The 18,716-nt window shown below is 29.0% G+C and overlaps 5 protein-coding genes across 7 annotated transcripts; 4 read left to right on the top strand and 1 right to left on the bottom strand.

Annotated features, from left to right (window-relative positions):
* Positions 1-61: 61 nt before the first annotated feature.
* LOC122637511 (E3 ubiquitin-protein ligase RNF34) lies at positions 62-2,491 on the top strand. Of its 3 annotated transcripts, none has more exons than XM_043829685.1 (7): positions 62-295; positions 584-754; positions 956-1,148; positions 1,265-1,376; positions 1,471-1,723; positions 1,802-1,982; positions 2,063-2,491. In XM_043829685.1, exons 1-7 carry the CDS (start codon positions 248-250, stop codon positions 2,236-2,238), a joined length of 1,134 nt encoding a protein of 377 aa, XP_043685620.1. In that variant the 5' UTR covers positions 62-247; the 3' UTR covers positions 2,239-2,491. The 3 variants fall into 3 exon arrangements, with proteins under 3 accessions (XP_043685620.1, XP_043685621.1, XP_043685622.1); XM_043829686.1 differs by having other exon boundaries at positions 72-295; positions 409-754; XM_043829687.1 differs by having other exon boundaries at positions 73-227.
* Positions 2,492-3,999: 1,508 nt separating this feature from the next.
* On the top strand, positions 4,000-5,484 carry LOC122637527 (mitochondrial import receptor subunit TOM22 homolog). The gene is made up of 3 exons (XM_043829708.1): positions 4,000-4,259; positions 4,513-4,618; positions 4,731-5,484. The coding sequence occupies exons 1-3, from the start codon at positions 4,152-4,154 to the stop codon at positions 4,934-4,936; spliced, it is 420 nt and encodes a 139-aa protein (XP_043685643.1). The 5' UTR covers positions 4,000-4,151; the 3' UTR covers positions 4,937-5,484.
* A 525-nt stretch (positions 5,485-6,009) lies between these two features.
* On the top strand, positions 6,010-6,848 carry LOC122637526 (39S ribosomal protein L17, mitochondrial). Its single transcript, XM_043829707.1, has 3 exons — positions 6,010-6,250; positions 6,388-6,598; positions 6,675-6,848. The coding sequence occupies exons 1-3, from the start codon at positions 6,056-6,058 to the stop codon at positions 6,806-6,808; spliced, it is 540 nt and encodes a 179-aa protein (XP_043685642.1). The 5' UTR covers positions 6,010-6,055; the 3' UTR covers positions 6,809-6,848.
* A 285-nt stretch (positions 6,849-7,133) lies between these two features.
* On the bottom strand, positions 7,134-9,239 carry LOC122637525 (2-oxoisovalerate dehydrogenase subunit alpha, mitochondrial). The gene is made up of 8 exons (XM_043829706.1): positions 9,088-9,239; positions 8,845-9,015; positions 8,481-8,676; positions 8,226-8,387; positions 7,996-8,140; positions 7,696-7,899; positions 7,344-7,607; positions 7,134-7,259 (listed from the first exon to the last, which is right to left on the bottom strand). The coding sequence occupies exons 1-8, from the start codon at positions 9,148-9,150 to the stop codon at positions 7,184-7,186; spliced, it is 1,281 nt and encodes a 426-aa protein (XP_043685641.1). The 5' UTR covers positions 9,151-9,239; the 3' UTR covers positions 7,134-7,183.
* Positions 9,240-9,788: 549 nt separating this feature from the next.
* LOC122637524 (protein argonaute-3) lies at positions 9,789-17,496 on the top strand. Its single transcript, XM_043829705.1, has 12 exons — positions 9,789-9,947; positions 10,694-11,017; positions 11,101-11,337; positions 11,452-11,650; positions 11,717-12,030; positions 12,353-12,620; positions 12,718-13,065; positions 13,139-13,389; positions 13,471-13,621; positions 13,691-13,891; positions 14,135-14,326; positions 14,410-17,496. Exons 2-12 carry the CDS (start codon positions 10,704-10,706, stop codon positions 14,737-14,739), a joined length of 2,805 nt encoding a protein of 934 aa, XP_043685640.1. The 5' UTR covers positions 9,789-9,947; positions 10,694-10,703; the 3' UTR covers positions 14,740-17,496.
* The last annotated feature ends 1,220 nt before the right edge of the window (positions 17,497-18,716 follow it).

The raw sequence follows: 18,716 nt of genomic DNA, 5'->3' as shown, positions 1-18,716 counted from the left end.
TTACGTTTATAAATAAAATTATTCGTTTTTTTTTTTTTTTAATAATAAATATATCATATAGGTAACAATTTGATTAATGTCTGAAATAATATTGAATATTACTCGACGCTTACATAATAGTGAAATGAGTAAAATGAGCAGTGACAAACAATGACGTCAATGTATGGTGGTAGGGTAAGTGGACATAGGACAGGAAGAACAAGAAAGAACTCACTCAGTGTCAAAATGTACGTTTTAGTGGGTGAACATGGAGTCAAAACAATACGCGTATTGCGTGCAGTTAATACTTGATCGAGTAAATAATATATTAAAAATAGAAAAAGAAAGTAGTTATAAATGTTTATTGAAAAACGTTAATAGTTATTCCCAATGTGACTCATTACCTTATCGTTGTCATGCTCGTTTCAGAAGACAGATATGAAGAGGAGAGATAGATATCGCTAGAAGCGATATATTATATTATTATTAGTATAGGAAACATCAGTTCTCTTCGTTCGATTAATAAGTTTCAAACGAAATGCGCAAATCTCTTTGATGATTATATCACGTAATTGTTCATTTTTATAACCGTCAACAATTTCAGCAAATCCAGAAACTATCGAAATCACTAGATTTAGTGATACATTTGCCAACACGGCAACCTTGGTCATGTCATAACCGACAAATTTCGAAAAACGTAAACTTTAGACAATTAAATCATATAAAGATGGCTTGTGAAGCATGCAAAACAAAATTTAATTTATTTAAACGAAGAGTAAGTATTTATTAGAAAGAAAAATATATTGAAATTAATTTTGATTAAGATATAATTAATGATTGTGTCATTATATAATTTCAAAAATACTATTAATGCTTTTACTTGATATATTTCCTTTTTCTCACGTTTTACTTTCTTATATAAAAAAAAAAATAAAAGTCTAAACTTCAAACTGTCATATTAATTTTTACGTTTTAGAAACAATGTACAGGCTGTCTAAGGTATTTTTGTTCCGAGTGCCTCATAAAGCGTATTGACAAAACATTTAATTGTGAAAATTGTGGTATGTTAGCACGAAGACCGCTTATTCGTAGTCAGATTATGCAAATGCGCTCCAGAGATCTACGCCAATATCTTATTGCAAAAAAAGTATCTATCAAAGGATGTGTAGGTATGTATTGAAAATAATAAATATTTAATATATACGAATATTGATCTCTATGTATATTATATGCGTATTCTTTTTATATATATAAAAATACATTATTATTATTATTATTATCATAGAAAAAGAAGACTTGGTAAATTTATTATTGATATATGCAAATGGTTCAGCAGATAATTTAATAGATGAAAAGAAACCTACGATAAGGCCAAGTACACTAACAGAAGAACTACCGTATGTATTATATTTTTAGATCAAGTGAAGTAAAAAGATTCATATATTAATGAATTATTACATGTGTTTTTAATAATTTATTTATTATTAATAGTCAAACAAGTTCTACAAGTAGTACATTACCTGAAACACCAATACAATTAGAAAATCATACAAATGCAATGAATGAGGAAAGAAACATAGAGTTTGAATCAGAATACGTAACAGTTAATAACATAGAGATAGAAGAAATATCGGCAGGTGATTGCAGTCCAGATAGTGGACCAGAGCCTTTAGTTACTGAACAAGATGAAGATTCAGAAACATTAGATATAAAACAATCAGCTATGTTAACAGAAATTCCTGTGGTATGTTTTACTAATTTATATATCATATTTTCTTAATTATATCTAATATTAAGATTAAAAAACATTTTGTTGAAACAGTGGTCAGGTCTTGTCAAGCTATCAGATATAAATGAATTATCACAATTGGAACACTTAAGTGTGAAACAATTAAAAACTCTTTTAATAACAAATCGTGTTGACTTTAAAGGTTGTGTTGAAAGGTGTGAATTGTTGGACAGAGCATCTAGATTATGGGAGGAACATAATCAAGCAAGGGCAGGTAATATTTAATATATTTGCAATTAAAAAATATACATGAAACATTGAAGCAAACAATAATAACTACAAATATATTCATAGACATAGATAACATGGATAAAGAAGATATTTGTAAAATTTGCTGGGATGCGCCTATAGAATGTGTCATTTTAGAATGTGGTCATATGGCCTGTTGTATTAATTGTGGAAAACGAATGTCCGAATGTCCTATATGTAAACAGTATGTTGTTCGAGTCGTGCGATTTTTTAAAGCTTAATGAAGGGAGTAATTGTAATAATTGAACTTATGGCATTTAGATTTTTGGATAAAAAAAAAAAAGTAAATAGAAAAAATATCTAGAATTAATCTATTTACTTTACAAGTAATTCATTAAAGAAGAATCGAAATAGAATTTTAAATACTGAAGTCCCTTCATTGAACAAAGATAACTGAAGAGGAAAAATGAAGATTGTTACATTGATAGATGCTTTCGAAAAATGAATATTTTTAAATCTATTTCTGCATATTCTCAAAAAATATTACATTAAAAACAGTATTGATTTGACGATTGAACGTTCTGTTTCTATAAATGAATATCTGTAACAACTATTTCATATATATTAAAGATACAATTACTATATAACTGCAAATATTAAAAACAAGCGCGGATTCTATATTATTGGAAAGTATATTTAGTAATCATTATATATCATTAAAAAAAATTATATTGCATTATATATATATATATATTATTAAATCTTTATAAGAGTTAGATCTCAATGACTGTAAGAACGTTTGTTAAAAAAAGCTGTGATATTCTCATATTATCACAAGTAGATAGCAATGTATAGATTAATTGTACAAAGTATATTCTTTAAATATTAGGTACTATATGTACCAAATTGGACAATGTGATATATAACATTTCCAGAAAAGGAAATTATCATCACTTATTAGCTCTAAAATATATATATATATACGAAATATTTTGTTTATTTGCTTTATATTTAGAAATACAGATAATTTTTTATGTCTTTTAATAATCATATTTTTCAAACATAATAAGAATTTTTTATCATTAACACAATAAATAAATGTTTTTCTTTGCATAGAGCATATTATTACTTGATCCTACATAAAAAAATAATGTATATATTAATTAATAGAGAAAGATAGATTTGAAAATGTGTTATGCCAAAATATCTGTAAATAAACAAAATATCAATGTTAAAATATTGTATTGAAAAAATTATGAAATTTAAATATTTCAGATATAAGAAATAAACACAATATCGCTGTTTCATGCTTTATAAAAAATGTATTCATCTTGTTAAAAAATCCTTCTCCTTTTTCCTTAATATGATTTACATCAAAATTTAAAAAACCTACGAACAAACCCAACAATATTTAATTATATATTTATCATAGAAGTACAAGTCGTTTTTATATATATTGTGTGTTTGTTTTCATTAGATTTTCTAATGACCAATGATGATCAAGAATGATTATATAAGTTATCTATTTGTAGCATTTTAATGGTTATATGTTTAGCGAAATGTTAGTGATTGGTATTTTCTTTCAAATCGCTTAATAGCGAACATTTTCGTAAATTTGAAATATGCCTTAATTCTCTGCGATTGCGACCTTGCTCGTTTCTTAGAATGAAAATAACTTTATTCGATTAATTTCGATGATATAATAAATACATGCAATATATACATTTTCACTAACTACAAATCTAATTCTGATATTAAAACGTTTCTCATTTGACATAAAATTCAGTGAATCGTAAAATAAAGTGACCATTATACGAATCATATACATACTTTAACTATTTATTGTTAAAATAGTGTGTTACCGATATACGTATATATATATATATATATATCAGCCTTTTTAGAATAATTTCCATAACGAACACGTAAGTAGTTTAATTAATTAATTTATTATCAATATCAATATTATTCGAAAAAATATTTATATCGCGCGCGGTTGAACTTGAATCACGTTGTACCGGCATATTCTCCTCCTATCAAAATTAATGCAGTACTAGTAAACGTGACCGAGAGTTGCTTTTACTTATACAGTAGTACTTTGTCGAAGTTGGGAGACGGAGATTTACTAATTATTTTCTTCAAAACTTGAGTAGACTGGTTTATTTTATATATTAATTTTGTATTAACCACGTATATGGCTTCAATCGAAGAAATAGACCAGCTGGACAGCGGTATGGGTAGTAGCGACGCACGCTCTCCAGAAGTGAAATCTCTTCTTCCCGATGAAGAAGACGATGAGGAGGTACTTATTTTCTGCTATTTATCTATGATATTTAATTTAAAAAATAATCCCATATGAACTGTTATAATCTCATTTCCAGTACACTCGCTCAATATTTTCCATCAAAGTTTCTAATTTAGGTCTGCTTAATAATCCTATATTTTTAATATAATTTTATAATGATAATAAATATTATATTAAATAATATATTATATTAAATGAAAAATTTTCAATACGTTAAGTATTACAACGTCAATGATTTCATTTTATTTAGGATGAAAGCTTTTCGGAAAGATTGTTAGGACTTACAGAAATGTTTCCAGAAAATGTTCGCAAAGTTGGATATAATGTTGGATCTTGCCTATGTACTTGCATCAAAGGTTTGTTATAAGTATAACATAAATTTTAATGTCATTTGCTTATTATTGATCGATTAATATTTAATATGATTGATTAAAGAAGTTCGATTGAAACATTTTAATTTGATTTTAGGTTTATATACATTTTCATGTTCAGCAACATGGCTCTTGTTCAGTTCGTCTGCTATTTTGTTCGCACCTGTATTCTTTGAAGTGGAGCGTGCTCAGATGGAAGAAGTTCAGCGTGCACAACAAAAACAGGTTCTTCTAGGACCTAATTCTGCCATCTCTAATGTTAGTGCATCTGGTCTTCCAATAGCTCCCCCTGTGCAGCGATAAATAATTATATAATTTATCATTAAAGTAATTGTGCATTGACTTCTGCATTCAACTATTTATCAACATAATAGTATCATTAATTGCAAACATCACAAAAATATATTGACCAAACATGTAAATTAACTGTATATCTTATATTTTAAATTCTTAAGCTCTAAATTCCATAATTGCATTTGTTTAGTTACATATTTAGAAAATTGTGTAAAACTGTGTGTAGTTCAGTTTTTGAACTAGTGCAATGATAATGTATAAACATTTTATCTTCAGATGTAATTTTTAATACATAATGATAGAGTGAAGGATTTGAACGTTTCATCCTATTTTTTATTCATCTTGCATTTTTAAATAAACTATAAATGATAACATTTAATGTGTCAAAGCACCGTCACTGATATCATGAGATAGAGATCAAATTTTCATGTATAAATATTTACAACTGTGGTTATAAGCTGCACTTCGATCATAGGAAGTGAATCATAATGCACTGTTGTTATCTTTAATGTATCATATGTTATTGTAATATATAAAATAAAAATAAAATTATAACATCAAACTTTCTTCCTAATTTAATGCAAGATTTGATTGTGCTCATTGAAAAAATCTTTTATAAAATGAAAAATATATAATTAATATAATTCGTATTTACTGGAAATTTCAGAAATATAAGAAACAAAATTACTTCCAAAAAAAATACTTTTCATGATCTACTTTACTTATAATTACTAAAATAATAAAAATACGTTAAGATGAATGTAGATATGTATTTGAAGTGATATCTTGAATTTTAATAACAAAATTAATATAAGAGAAAATAATTTTTTATTTTATTAAAAGTACCTTATTAAAGTTTCAGTTTCAATCGTTATATATATTTGACTATATTTTTATATTTATGATTATTGAAAAAAGACGCCGAATGCTTCAAAAATATTGGACGATTATTCTGCATATTATTGACTAGGAAACGTCTTAAATCTATGAAATATATATTTTATTAATAATATATTTATTATATTATAATATTCGAAGTTTTTTTTTTTATTCACTAACTATAATAATTGTTTCGAATATTCCGCAGTGGACTTCAGTCCATTGCGAAGTCGCTACAGGAGTTAAAAGATGAATCAAGCTAACGTCGAAAAATTAGTTTCCAAATTAAGATATAATGTAAAACCAAGACGTAAATTAAGAAACGTAGATGGTCCATTAGGAAGAATCCGAAAAATTCAAAAAACTTTAACGGCATTATTAAAATATGAAAGAATCGAATTAAATTATAATCGAGCTGATGAAACAAGAGGTTATGTTGAACGTGTATGTGTTTATTTTTCATTTATATTTTATATTGATTCTGCTTTATATATACTTTTTTATAACACATTTAACACAATATTTTGCAAAACGTAATTTAGTATACATAATTAAAGTGATGTTTTGTATATTATATATAGTTGATATCAGAAGCAATTCGTTATGGCCCAGATCACAAAGAAACAATGCAAGTGGCAGATTTTTGGATTCTTGAAAAACAACTTGTACATAAACTTTTTAAAGTTCTTGCACCAAGGTATAAGGACTACACAGTTTCTTTTACAAAACTTCATAAAGCACCGTACATATACCCAGACAACGTTTATGCAAGAGCTGTTTTAGAACTTAAAGGTAACTTTAATTTCTATAATTTTACTTATTAATTCTTATAATTCTTTTTAATAATAATATAATTTTTAAATAATAGGAAATGTATATCCAAGCATAGAACAAAGTAATCCAAATGAACATAATTTACTCCATAATATCTTGCTTAGCGCTGCAAGAAAAGAATTTAGAATGGAAAAATACAAAGAAATTGCTAACAATATAACCAAATAAAGATAATATAAATAAATAATAAAGGTACATAAATGTATTAGTTTTGTTTTCTTTACAAAATTAGTTTCTATAATTGATATGATTAAATTATAATTATAAATATAAAATTATATGTTGCATTTCATATAACCTTTCTTTCTATAACCTTTAACCTACTATACTATAATAACAATTATTCTATTTTATTTCATAATATCATAATATTTCATAATATCATAGTTATCACATAATATTATCAAAATAAAAAATGTTATATTTGTTATTATTACTATTTTCATTACATGTATTAAAACATAATAAAATATATAAAAATATATAATTATAAAAATATATAATTATAAAAATAAATGAATATCTATTTAATTAAAAAGTAATTTATGATTGAAATATTTTCAATGGATAATGCTCATGGTATGTCGCGAGATGTTCTTCCATGGAACACATTTGATCTCTGAAATATAAAATGTGAACAAATAAAAATCTCAAGGAAAAACTCATTCTTTCTATCTAATATATACTATGTAACAGATTATACCTTATATGGTCTGGCATTTTAAAGTAAGTATCTGTAAACATTTCTTTCCAATGAGGTTTTTGTTTTTTCTCTGCTTCAGTAAAAGCATCAAAAATTTCTTTTTTTATAATTATTTGCAAGTTATCATCCTGTTCTTTACTCCAAATACCTAAGGACTGTATGTATTTTTTAAATCTTGAAATTGGTGCAACACGATTCCAAAGAGCAATTTCTTTGCTAGTTCTATACACTGTACTATCATCAGATGTACTATGATGGCCAGTACTAAAGAAAAAAAAATAATGAATACTTCATAGATTTATAATTATTAGAATGAATTACTAGTAAATATATCATGGTTTTCTTTTCACACCGATAGGTCATTGCTTCTATTAAGACAGGCTTTCCTTCACTTATGCAAAACTGACGAGCTGCACTTGTAGCATAATGTACAGCAAGTACATCATTCCCATCTACTCGAATTGTATTAATTCCATAACCTGGACCTTTTGCTGCAATACCATCTCCTTTGTATTGTTCATGTGCAGGTGTTGAGATAGCATAACCATTGTTACGACTTAAATATATATATATATATATATGTATATTAAGTATTTTGTATTATTTTGAGTAAAATTACTAAAATTAAATAATTATTAATTTTAGCACTTACCACAAAAATATTATTGGACATGACAAAGTAGCAGCAAAATTAAAAGCTGCATGAGCATCTCCTTCACTGGCTGCACCTTCTCCAAAGTAACATACTACACATGCTTGTTTTTTTTCTCTTTTATATGCATATGCTGCACCTACAGCTAGATATGTTTTAACATTATAAAATATTAATGAAATAGATTTACGAAATTAATAATTTTAATTAATATTAATATGATTAAACACCTTGTGGCAACTGAGTTGTTAAAGGAGATGATATAGTCATAAAATTTAAATCTTTTGAACCATAATGTACGGGCATTTGTCTTCCTTTTCCTTCATCTTCAACATTGCCATAACATTGATTCATAAATTTAGAGAATTGAAAGCCACGCCAAAGTAATACTCCTGTAAATTGACAATATATATTTTTCAAATTCTATATTCAAATTAGATAAATATTTCTTAAATATAAATAAAACTGGTTACAAAAATTCTTACCAGCTTCCCTATATTGCGCATAAATTGTATCTTGTAGCAATAACGCAGAGGCTGAACCAATTTGAACAGCTTCTTCTCCAGTATTTGTCATATAAAAAGATATACGACCTTGTCTTTGTGATTCATACATAATTTTATCCATTATAGTAAGTGTTATCATATCACGATAAATTTTAATCATTGTTTTTTCATCTAACTTTAATATAGGAAAAAAATTTCTTATTATACTCCTTTCAATAATTTATATTTCAATTATTTCATCTTATACTATGAAGCTATAAATTTCCATTGTAATGGAAAAATTTTAGAAAAAAACATTTATATATATCGATATTCTATACATATATATGTATTTCTAGAAAACCTTATTTTCTTCCAGAAAATGTGTTTGTCCAGCTGGATCTAAGATTCTATATATAGGAATAGATTCATAATTTTCTGCGCTAATAAATTTCAAATGATTTGTGAAATTGTTTTTGATTCCAACATATTGTGGTTCATTTACAACATTAGTGGCATTACAATAATGTTTTATCTAAAATGATATAATTATATATTATTTTATGAATAATATAAGAAAGATGTTTATCTAACTTGATAATCTTACTGATATTTGCCATCTCACGGAAGATAAACGTGATATACTTTTAAATAAAGTATATGTAGCCATTATGACTAAGTAAAACTCGATTTACTAATCTTAACTAAAACCAACTTATCTAGTCATTATATGTAACTTGTTATCGTTATGTTAATTTTTACGATAACCATATATGTTCGTCATCATTCATAGGCGTAAACAAATCAAAATCTCTGTTAATGAATATAATAAAAAAGAAATTTTGATGACTCAATATAATCAATCAATGATCGATTAAAAATAATATTGTAATGCTTCAACCAAATAACTATTTTTAAAATAAATAATCCTTTTTTTAGTCGTAGATAATTTCGTATCATTTTTTATAAAGATATATATATATATATATATATATATATATATATATTATACATAACATTAATTTTTCTAATTCATTTAAAATATAAAGAAATATATATATATGTATGTATGTATGTATGCATGTATGTATATATGTATACATATTTCTAATATTTTAAGTCAGATAAGTTAATGTGTATACAGTCGTAAAATAAGATAAAATAATCTTTTACATTTTTTATATTTTTTAATTTTATATTCTTGTTTTTTATTATTTTTATTATTTATTTTTATTATTTTTTTTTTTTTAAAGTCATAGTTACTGTTCATTATATTGTTAATTTATACATGATCCAAAAAAAAATCTATAGATAGCAGTACAGTCGAGAAGTCAAAAATATAATATATAGAAGATCTATTATGAATTAATACAATGTATTAAGATTCTTTACAGTTCCTTGTTATCTTTGAATGATATTTTAAGAAAATAAGGATAAGTTCTATTAACAGTAGAAAGGACAAATTGCGTAAGTTCGTTTAAATAGGTTAGAGTTTAATTAAAAAATTTTCTTCTTTCTGTTATAAGATAAAGTTTAGATAAAAGTCTTTTATTATTGGTAAAACAAAAATATATACATTTTGTGTTCGTAATTTATTAATATATATAAAATGTATGATTGTACTTAAAATAATATACTAAGAAGAAAGAATACAAATCAGATTATTAAATTATTTTGAATATATGTAAAAAGCCAAAATATAAATATAAATACTTCATATTTTATTTGTTCTATATTTTTATGATATATTTTATGTTGTTGATAAATTTTATAGGGAACACGTGTATATTTATAACCTATTTATATAAATTTTGTAGCAGTGAAATTCTTTTGTATTGAAGACAATAGAAATTAGAAGTAATAAAAAAGAGAAAATTATTTACTTAATATTTGATTCTATAATTTAATTAAATTATAATTTAAATAAAATATAACATTAAAATTAAAAGATAGTTATTTTTATTAATATTGTATAAAACAATTACACGTTGTGTAAAAGTGTTACTTTTTAAATTAATTTTAAAAATTATTTTTAAAATTAATTTTGCAAATTAATTTCTTTTAAATTTATAAATAGATTTTTAAATAGATTAAAAAAACCTTTGATAAATTTTTATGTTTGTATACATCCTATAAAAAGTTATAAAAATATTTTATATATTACTATAAAATATTAGCTTTTAATTAACCTAATATTTTTTTGATAATTACAGCTAATAAAAAATGACAGACAAATCTGATGATGGACGAAATAAACCTGGTATAGGTAGAGGTACTATGCTTCTGCAAAAGATAAGAGAACAATTGGTAGAAAATGAATCTAACGTTGTAGATACATCTAGTATTACAAACCAGCAAGAATCAATTTCACAGGTACAAGCATTAGATACTACTTTGCCTTTTACGGGACGTGGAAAAGCTTTATTATTTAGCTCAACAAAAATTGAAAAGGAAAAAGAAAAATCATCATTATTTGAGGTTCTTCCTACCATAGGTAAAGGAAGAGCATCTCCTTTAGGTTTATTTAAAAAGATCATGTAAGTTTTCTTTAATTAATAAAATTAGGGAGAGAGAGATACATTATAATTATGTGTATATATATGTATTGATGTCTGCATAGAACATCTGGACAACCTTTGATGACAGAACAGGTTAACACAAAAGAATCTATTGTGGAAAAACAACAAAATAATAAAAGACAAGCTGTCATAGTACAAGATCAAATAGCCTCTTGTAGTGATAATGCTGGAATATTAGGCAGGTTATCTCAACTTTCTGTATATGAGACTACTCCTGCAACTACTACCCCAAACCAAGAATTACAAGTAATAAACCGCCAAGGTACAAGTGGAGAAGTGTAAGTATTTTTAATATTTGATTTATTATTTAAATATTGTTACATTATTAAAAAATCTATATTAATAAAGATATTAATCATTATCTTTTACAAGTTATTATATTTTATGTTTAGGGTAGATATATTTGCTAATTACATCGATTTAAAACTAGATCCAGGAAGGGGATTATTCCAATATGAAGTTAAATTCAATCCTGATATTGATTCAAGAGCTCTGAGAAGAAAACTTTTGAATCAGCATGCAACTAAACTTGGACACACCTTAAGCTTCGATGGAGTTCTTTTATATTTACCTCACAAATTTCCACAAGAGGTAAAATTTCTTAAAAATTACAATTTCAAATATAATAGTATAAATAAAATGTGAAAATACTTTCAGAAAATAGTGTACAAATCTAATCATCCATTAGATGGATCTCCAGTGATCCTTACTCTTATTTTTAAAAAGAAAGAAAAGATGAGTGAAAGTGTCCAATTTTTTAATGTTCTTTTTGGACGTATTATGAGAGCTCTTAATTTAGTCCGTATTGGCAGACAAAATTTTAATCCTGCATGTGCTCATACTGTACCACAGCACCAATTAGAAGTGTGGCCTGGTTATGTTACTGCTATTAATGAATATGAAAGTGGATTAAAACTTTGCATTGATGCAAAACATCGAGTTATGCGTATGGAAACAGTTCGAGATTTGATGTAAGAGCATGTGTGTATATATATATATTTACAGGATATTAAAATAAATTCCTATATATATATATTTAAAAATATTTTATTACAAATACAATATTAATAGTAAATATAAATAATACTGTTCTGTTATTAAGTTACAATTTTCTTTTAGCTTCTAGATATTTTTAAATATATATTTATAGGAATTTTTTTATTTTTTATCTATTTTATATACTGAGCTATCACATAAATTACAAAACTTACAAAATTATACATGTAGTTTTGTAAAGATTACATATATATACGTAATATTCACATAATGTGAAGATAAATATTTATTTTTTAGGGTTGAAATTCATAAAAAGAACCAACAGCATTACAAAGATTATATAACAATGGAAGTCGTTGGGTCTAGTGTTCTAACTCGATATAATAATAAGACTTATCGTATCGATGACATTGCATGGGACAAAAATCCAATGTTTCAATTTGAGAGACAAGGTATAAAAACGACTATAATAGATTATTATAAAAATCATTGGAGTTTGGAAATTAAAGATAAAACCCAGCCACTTTTAGTACACCGTTCTAAAGAAAAATTATCTACTGGGCAGGTACATATATTTTTCATTTATTAGATATTTTATATTCCTTGTTGTTATAATAATTACGAGTATAAGAAAATTGGACAATAAAAGGAATTTTTTTCAGACACACGAAAAACTTACACTTCTAGTACCTGAATTATGTTATGTCGCTGGATTAACGGATAGTATTAGATCAGACTGTAGAATTATGAAAGATCTTAATACAATTACAAAAGTTTCTCCTAACAGTCGCCGTGATATAATAAGGAATTTTTTACAAGAAATAAAAAAAAATAGCGTAACACAGGAAATATTATCTGCGTGGGGTTTACAGCTCGATAATGATTTAACTCATTTGAAAGGACGTGTTCTAATGCCTGAACGTATATATTTTGGTAGGAATAAGATGATACAAGGAAAACCAAATGCTGAATGGAATATTGAAATGGTTAATAATCATGCTTTACGTGCTGTGAGTATGATTGCTACAAATTTATTACAACATAATTTACTGCAAAATTTTTAATAAAAAAAACTCATTACAGCCGAGTTTGACAAATTGGTGTATTTTTTATTCTCAGCGAGATACAAAATACACTACAGCATTTATCAAAATGCTCCTTGATATTTCATTAAATTTAGGCCTACAAATCAGCAGTCCTCGTGAAATTTCTTTAAAAGATGATAGAACTGATACATACTTACGTGAACTTCGTCACATCATTAATGATGATATTGAAATGGTGGTTATTGTTTTCCCCAGCAATCGTACTGATCGATATTCTGCAATTAAAAAGTAAGATATCTTTCACAAATTTTTTATGACTGAAATGTTATTATCAATGCTAATAGAACTAAAGTGTTAATATTGATATAGATTGTGTTGCGTAGAAAAACCCATTCCATCGCAAGTTATAATGTCAAGGACCCTCTCTCGTCCTGATAAATTGAGAAGTATAACACAGAAAATAGCTTTACAAATGAATTGTAAACTAGGCGGTGCTCTTTGGGCAGTGAACATTCCATTTGTACGTGTATATATAAGATGTTTTAAATATATTTAAAAAATCATGCGTAAATAGTAAAATATTTTACAGGATAAATGTATGGTATGTGGAATAGATGTATATCATCCTGGTTTTGGAACAGGAAGACGAGGAAGTGTAGCTGGTTTTGTAGCTAGTATGGATAAATTATTAACATCGTGGTACAGTAAGATCTGTTTACAAGGAGCACACCAAGAAATAATAGATTTATTACAGATCTGCTTAATTTCAGCTATTAATGCGTTTAAAAAAGTAATGCATATATATACATGTGTGTATATGTATATATATATATATGTGTGTGTGTGTATATATATATATATATATTGCATGCATTTGGTATCTAATATAAAAAAGAATGTTTATTACGACTTTTAATTACTATCTGTTACTAATTTTTTTCTATATTCTCGTATATATATATTACACATAATTTATTATGTTTATTTATTTTTGTGATATTAGAAGATGATTTCATGAAAGCCATTATTTCAGCGTAATGGAAATAATCCGAATCGTATAATTGTTTATCGTGATGGCGTTGGTGATGGACAAATTGACACTATTGCCAAATATGAAGTTAAACAATTGTTGGCAACATTCACGCATATAGATCCTGATTACAAACCACAACTCAGTGTAATTGTTGTACAGAAGCGAATTAATACTCGTTTATTTTGTGAAAACGTGAGTATCAAAATAACTAATGTTGTGAAAATAATTTCATAACTTATAGCTAGAATATGTCGTAATTTTCTCAAAATTTGTAGCAAGGAAATTTAATCAATCCTATATCTGGAACTGTCATCGATTTTTCTATAACAAGACCTAATTTTTACGATTTTTTTCTTATACCTCAAAGTATACGTGCTGGTACTGTAACGCCTACGCATTATATCGTTGCTTACGATGGATCTAATATGAAGCCTGATCACATACAACGTTTTACATATAAACTTTGTCATTTATATTACAATTGGCCTGGTACCATAAGAGTGCCTGCTCCATGTCAATATGCTCATAAACTCGTATCACTCGTTGGACAAAATATTCAAATGGAACCAGATTCAAGTTTATGCAACTATCTCTTCTATTTATAATTCGCGCATAATCAGCTAATGTGTAGTTTATTTTTTCTATTGATATAAATAATATTTTCTACGCAATATAGATCAAAAATGATCAATCTATATTGCTAGATTCTACGTTGTTAGTAAAATTTAAAAGACTGCAAAAGAGAAAACTAAATTTAAGAGAAGAGTACAATTTATTTTTATATATTAAAATAGCAATTATATTTTTTTATATATTATTCTTTAACAACTGTTATTTTGTCAGAATTATTATCGTGACTGACGTTATTTCTGCTGTGCCATTTGTAATAGTATTATAAATAGTATTATTTTTTTTCTGCCGTACTATCATGAAAGGTAACATCTTTATGAATTAGTTTTAAAAAAAAGCCTTTAAAGTTTCTGAGGTATTATTTACACTTGTTAAAACTCGTATGACGAGTTTTTTAAATAGCACATAACAAAAAAAAAGCAATAACTTTTAAAATATTACCTTACCTTTTAGATATTGATGCAAGCTGTTTTTCTTTATGGTAGAGACTTTGAAGATGTAAAAGTAATATTTAAAAGAATAACGTTTTATAAGATCTTTTCTTATTGCTTTTTTTTATAACTCGTGATAGAGCTTTTTAAAATGAATCCAATGATATGTACAAATTGGAATATCAAAAGATCATAATGCCTTTTTTAATCGCACGGCAGTATTCTTTAGAGATAGTAAAACTAATAGAATATAATTGTAACGTTATACAATTGCTGATGATTATTAAGAATTTATTGATTTAACATATATACGAATAAATAGATAGGTTAAATAATTTACAACTCTTTTACATAACTTATCCAAAAATAATATTGAATAATATTGAACTATTTACATTCGAGTGTCATTATATATAAACGATACTTACAATTTATCTTCGAAGAAACAATTTAGTTGTTATAAATTGTTATTAAAAAGTGTAGAAAAGAATTATATTTATGTATTAAAATAATGTATTATTTGGTATATATTCATTGATATTATGGTAATATGTGAATCTGATCTTTTATAGAAAATTGTTTAGAATAGTTTGCTATAACTGTTAAACAAATATATGAAACGTAAGAGGTTAACATCCCACATCTAATCGAAGAAAAAGATCGCTCGTATCAGACATATTGCATAATTCTGTCACAAGATGGCACGGAACACATTGCGTCGTGTTGTGCAAAATTCATGGCGGGACCGAGCGTGCTTTATCAGATACGTAAAATAGGTGGTATGTATAGATGTATGTACATAGTACGACAGTCGTACTGCGTATCGAGTAGTCGTCGCTGTCGACCGTCGCTACCACCACTCGACACGCTGGCGCCTGCGTACATCTTGTTTACAAGCAGCAGCAGCGCGAAGCCTCGCTGTACACATGACCTTTACAAGATGGATACGAGTGAGCACACCGTCTTTTCTCAGGCGTGTCGTTGACGAGTGCCTAACAAACACGAGCTTCCGCGTCGCAAAAAACGATTGACAACGAGGACGATATCAATTTCGTGCCTATCTTTCTCATACATAGTATATTCCTAGCTACGTCGACGGATATTGTTGCAGTGTCACGTTCGTATGGTTCTTCGGTGATACGACATTAGCGTGGGTTACGACTGTTTTGAGTGACGCGATATTTGTGTTCTCGTCGTGCGAGACTGCGCGGAGTGCGAGGAAAAGGTACAAAGTAGTGGGGAGAGGAAGAGAGAGAAAGAGAGGAAGAGCAATAAGAGGAGAAACAGATTCTTACCTCGTTGAGACAGTAGGGTAAAGGGAGAGGGAGAGAAGAGGAGGGAGGTACGTGTATCTGCTGCGTATATCCATCACGACGCCTTTACGTTTTCTTTTTCGCGTTCGAACGTGGCCCCCCCGTGATCGCGACGTAACGTTTTTTTCATTGCTGATCGCATAGTGTGATTCGTGATCTTCGAAAAAAAGAAACAGCATAAGTGAGAGAGACAAGGACGTAAATAAAAAGAGAAGACCACTTCGAGCACGACACGAGGATAAGGATAGAAGCAACGACAGTAGTGGCGGCGGTTTTGTTTTGACGTCGATCGTACGGTATTGCGCGTGAAAGAATATCGGCGCTGCCCTTGGCAGTAGCCTATTTGCTCGCACGAGAGCGAGCTGCATTTGTAACACGCCAGCCAGTCAGGCAGTCGGGCAACGATAAGAGGGGTTCAACCACCCACTTGCGTGTGTCGTCGCGTCATCTCTCCCTCTCTCGTTCATTTTCCTCTACTCTTTCTTTCTCTCTCTTTTTCTTTTTCCCTTTCTCTCTCTCTCTCTCTTTCTCTCTTTCTCTCTTTCTTGCTCTCTCTCTTTCTCTCTTTCTCTCTCACGCGTGCGTGTAATGTAGCTCTTCTCTCTTACTATCCGTCTCTTTTCCGTGTACACCGCGGTAAACTCGACGCGCATGTGTATGCGTTTGTCGCGTCGATGCAACACCGAGTCTTCGTTCCGTCTCTCTTTCTCTCTGTTTCTTTCTCTTTTACATCCTCGTACATAGGCGCGCTCGCTCGTTCGCTCGCGCGAGAGAAAAAGAGAGAGAGATAAAGAGAGAGGGATGGCGCGCGATCAAAGGCTCACGCAGTAAATCGTGCGTTCGCGCGATAAACAGGTGTAGAATTCCTATGGTAAGAAGCTACCTTGTGGTTGCGCTTTATTAACAGAGACGACAAGAAGGAAAGTGGAAAAGTAAAAAAGAAGAAAACAGTAAGGAAGATAAAAAGGAAGGAAGGAAAGAAAGAAAGGACGACGGCCTTTTGTAGGCGGCGTATGAATACCTCGTAGAGTGTCGTCGACCCGTAACCTCCTGCGTTCCAAGATAGCATGCCGATTCTTTGGAATATTTTCATTAAAACTTCATGTTGTCACCTGACAGGTGGACTTTGATGACATCGAGGACGAAAGAACGAAGAAGAGAGAAATACGGTCGTTGATTCGTGCCTCGACGCATATAAAGACGTATGTTGAAAGGCATCGTACCCTAACCTCTCTCTTGCCTGAGTAAGAGGGAGGGTGGGTGTCAGAAGGCGACGGACGAAGTGTTGTCTTCTTCCGTAGTGTCGAGCAGAGTCGTGTCGATCGTAAACTAAGTTTGCGGAAGGCGCTGGAAGGAATGGTGGGATTGCAAGGGGAGGGGGAGCTCTGGATGGAACGCCCTTAGCGCGCGTTGCGAGTGCACATGCACCGCGCTGCCGTGCGGCGTGCATTCGCTTATTTACCATTGACACGTGCTTCCTACTATACATCGACGATGTTTCGCGTGGACTTCTTCCCAAACATTTGATTGCGTTCTTTCGAAGAAGACAGGAAAGATTAGTGTACGTGTATATATGTACATATGGGTGACTGTATAAAATCAGTGTAGAACTGTACCAAGAGAAAAGTGTGTGAAGTTGTAACGAAGGAGGTGAAAGGTGGAGGGGAGGTTATACGAAGAGAAAGAAAGAGAAAGAGAGAGAGAGAGAGAGAGAGAGAAAGCGAGAAAAGAAATCACGCGCGACACGAGCTCGATCGACGCGCGATAATATCGACAGTGCGCGTCATGCTCGAGAGAACGATTTGGCAGATCCTCCTACTTTTAATCGTTACGTTTAGATCGCGAAACGACGATTCAAGAAGCGACGAAAACACAAAAAGAAACAACGAGGACGACGTTTTCTTACTAGACAACTTTGTGATCGTTGACGTAGAAGAATCGAAGACGGAGAGCGTTTCCACCTGACGCCTGTATTAGGGTGGGAACACTTGCTCTCTCTCTCTCTCGTTTGCTCTCGATAATTTCGCCTTGATCCTTAACAGCAAAGTGCACCGCCGAGCGCATTGCCGAGCGCACGATGGACTTCCGCGCGAGCTACGAGTATCGAAGCGCGCGGCACGTTCGAGCCACACGTTCGTTCGAAAGTAAAATGTAAGGGGGAGAAAGAGAGAGAGAGAGAGAGAGAGAGAGAGAGAGAGAGAGAGAGAG

This window comes from Vespula pensylvanica, chromosome 2, assembly GCF_014466175.1.
Source record: "Vespula pensylvanica isolate Volc-1 chromosome 2, ASM1446617v1, whole genome shotgun sequence".
Classification (NCBI taxonomy): Eukaryota; Metazoa; Arthropoda; class Insecta; order Hymenoptera; family Vespidae; genus Vespula; species Vespula pensylvanica.
Note: the sequence above shows the minus strand (reverse complement) of the source record. Positions and strands in the feature narration are given on the sequence as shown.